The sequence below is a fragment of the Camelina sativa genome, chromosome 15, assembly GCF_000633955.1.
Source record: "Camelina sativa cultivar DH55 chromosome 15, Cs, whole genome shotgun sequence".
NCBI classification, from domain to species: Eukaryota; Viridiplantae; Streptophyta; class Magnoliopsida; order Brassicales; family Brassicaceae; genus Camelina; species Camelina sativa.
The window spans coordinates 24,852,392-24,855,325 of NC_025699.1; the positions used below are offsets into that span (position 1 = coordinate 24,852,392).

A 2,934-nucleotide genomic window follows, 5' to 3' on the forward strand; every position below is an offset into this window, starting at 1 on the left:
AACGCCACAAATCCATTTCCTACTTGGGTTCAAGAGATAGTGCATGGACCTTTACACAAGGTCAAAACTTGGCCAATATACTTTACAAGAGGCTATGTGTTTCATACGCAGAATCACGGCGCTGGACGGAAGACATGTAACTATGGTTTGTGTTAAAGGTGAAAATTACACTGATGCATCTGATGGTGCAGATTTCTATGGGAACTTAACTGATATCATAGAACTTGAGTACGAAGGGATGACCAATTTGAGAATCACACTTTTTAAGTGTAAGTGGTATGATCCTGTCATTGGTAGAGGGACTCGGAAGAGCAATAGTGGCGTTGTTGACGTGAACTCTTCGAGAAAATACAACAAATATGAGCCATTCATTTTAGGTACGTAAGACTTGTCTAGAATTTATATATAAGTTTATTTAATGTAACTATCCATACTAAATTGCGATTTTGTGCAAACAGCATCTCAAGCGGATCAAGTTTGCTATATTCCGTATCCATACACAAAGAAACCAAAGCGAGAGTGGCTAAGTGTTCTGAAAGTAAATCCGAGGGGAAACATTTCAGGAAAATATGAAAGCAATGAACCGACTCTGTTGCAAACAGAAAATGATGATGCTGTATTGATGACTACAGTTGAAGATCTCATAGTCGACAATTTGGTAGCAGATGCTAATCCAATAAACCTTGATTACGATGTTGGAGATGCGGATCCAGAAGATGAATTCCAGTGTAATTTATCGTCTTCTGATGATGAAGAACAAGAAGACGAAGAACAATAATTATTTGGCAAAATTACTATGTATTTGTTTTTTAATTTTTGTCTTTTTACTGTGTAATATTTGTGTATTATTGTGTAATATTATTGTCTAATATTATTGTGTAATATTATTGTGTAATATTATTGTGTAATATTATTATGTAATATTATTGTGTAATATTATTATGTAATATTATTGTGTAATATTATTGTGTAATAAATTTGGTTATATAAATTTGGTTAATTAAAATTGGTTAATTAAAATTGTAGATTAAATAAATTTGGTTAATTAAAATTGTAGAGAAAAATTGTAGATTAAATTGTAGATTAAAATTGTAGATTAAAATTGTTTTAAAATTGTAGGTTAAATAAATTTGGTTAATTAAAATTGTAGATTAAAATTTGGGCCTAATTAAACATAAACCCAAACCCATTAACCAAACTAATCCTAACTAATCCTAACTAAACCCAAACCCAAACCCATTAACCCTCTTCTTCTCTCGATTCCCCCTAATACGAAAACCCTAATCCCCATTTTCTTCTTCCTCTCGCAGCCTTCTCTTCTTCCTCTCGATTCGATTCTCCCAACGATTAACCCTAATCCGCATCTTCTTCCTCTCAATTCCCCCAAATCTAAACCCTAATCCTTCTCTTCTTCCTCTCGATCCCCCAAATCTAAACCCTAATCCTTCTCTTCTTCCTCTCGATTCCCCCAAATCCGTAACCCTAATCATTCCCATCATCTCAAACGATGCCTAATCGAGGAGGAAAGAAGAGGAAACCTGCTGCTCCAAACGTTTCTCAGAGAGTCGGAGCGTCAACAGCAAATAAACGGCCGCACACTCTACCCAATCAGTACAACTTCACGCCGGCGGTCCAATCTCCTCCTCCGCTGCAGACGCCTGAAGTACAACGACAGTCATCGGCGGCCCAAATCCGGAACTATCCTCCACCTCAACAGCTTTTTCAGAACTCCTACACTCACCCACCGCAGCCTACAGTGAACCCGACCCCTTCTCAAGAAGTCCATCCGTCGCATCCTCCGTCTCAACAGCTTTTTCACAACTCCTACACTCACCCACCGCAGACTACAGTGAACCCGACTCGTTCTCAAGAAGTCCACTACAATCCGTCGCATCCTCCGCCTGCTCTAGTTGACCCTCCGCCTACTCTAGTTGACCCTCCGCCTTCTCCAGCTGAAGTCTCTCAGACTCGCAGTCATCGTTCGCATCCATCGTCTCAAGGCAACAATTTCCAAGCTGATTATCCTCCGGTGTTGCCGGAACTCCAGGAGGACACATTGCGGGCTCTGAATGCACTGCTTCTAGTGCCAAACAGACATGAGTTCACCACCGTCCTCTCTCCCATTCCCCTACCAAAGACAGAATGGTACGGTTACAAACTCTTTGAATAATGGTTTTGGTTTTGTTTAGGTCTTGCTTAGGTCTCATTGTTTGGTCTCGATTGGTCTTGGTTATGAAGTGTTTGGTCTCTGATGCGATTACAAACTCTTTGAATAATGGTTTTGGTTTTGTTTAGGTCTTACAAACTCTTTGAATAATAACTTTGGTTTTATTGTTTCATGTGTCTGGAGGTTTGATCGTGACCCTGGATCTACGCTTGTTCGGAAGATTACACTACAAGAAAACACGTCTTTTGCGATGGACGAATATATCGCGAATCCCTCGCAAATCGACAAAAGCGAGATATTTGCGAGGAAAGTCCGTTCCTAGCAAATCGCGTCTCGCAAATCGGTCAACGTTGCAATTCCCTCGCAACTTTTGCGAGGAAACGTTGTCCCTCGCAAATCCCACGCATTTTGCGAGGAACTATTTTTCTAGCAATATCCTAGCAATTGTGTATCTAGTAAATCCCCCGCAAATTTGCGATGCTTTTGCAATTAATATTTCCGTCGCAAATTATAATAACGGTGAAAAAAAAAATTAGAATTTTCATTTTGTAAGCTTAATTAAATTAAACTTGTAATTAAAATTAAACCTGTAATTATAATTAAACCTTATACTTAAGAAAATTAAAGCTGTAATTAGAAGTACTAAATTTACAATAACAAAACATAATAACCGATTTTGTTCTAGACAAAAAATAGATGAGAGGATAAAGAGTACTAAGTACTAAGTTTTACAAAACAAGTTCATCAGTGTTTACTGTCCGGTGGTT

The 2,934-nt window shown here is 38.3% G+C and overlaps 1 protein-coding gene across 1 annotated transcript; it reads left to right on the forward strand.

The window, feature by feature from the left end:
• Window positions 1,508-2,496, forward strand: LOC109129161 (bromodomain-containing protein 4-like). The gene is made up of 2 exons (XM_019236815.1): window positions 1,508-2,145; window positions 2,351-2,496. Exons 1-2 carry the CDS (start codon window positions 1,508-1,510, stop codon window positions 2,487-2,489), a joined length of 777 nt encoding a protein of 258 aa, XP_019092360.1. The 3' UTR covers window positions 2,490-2,496.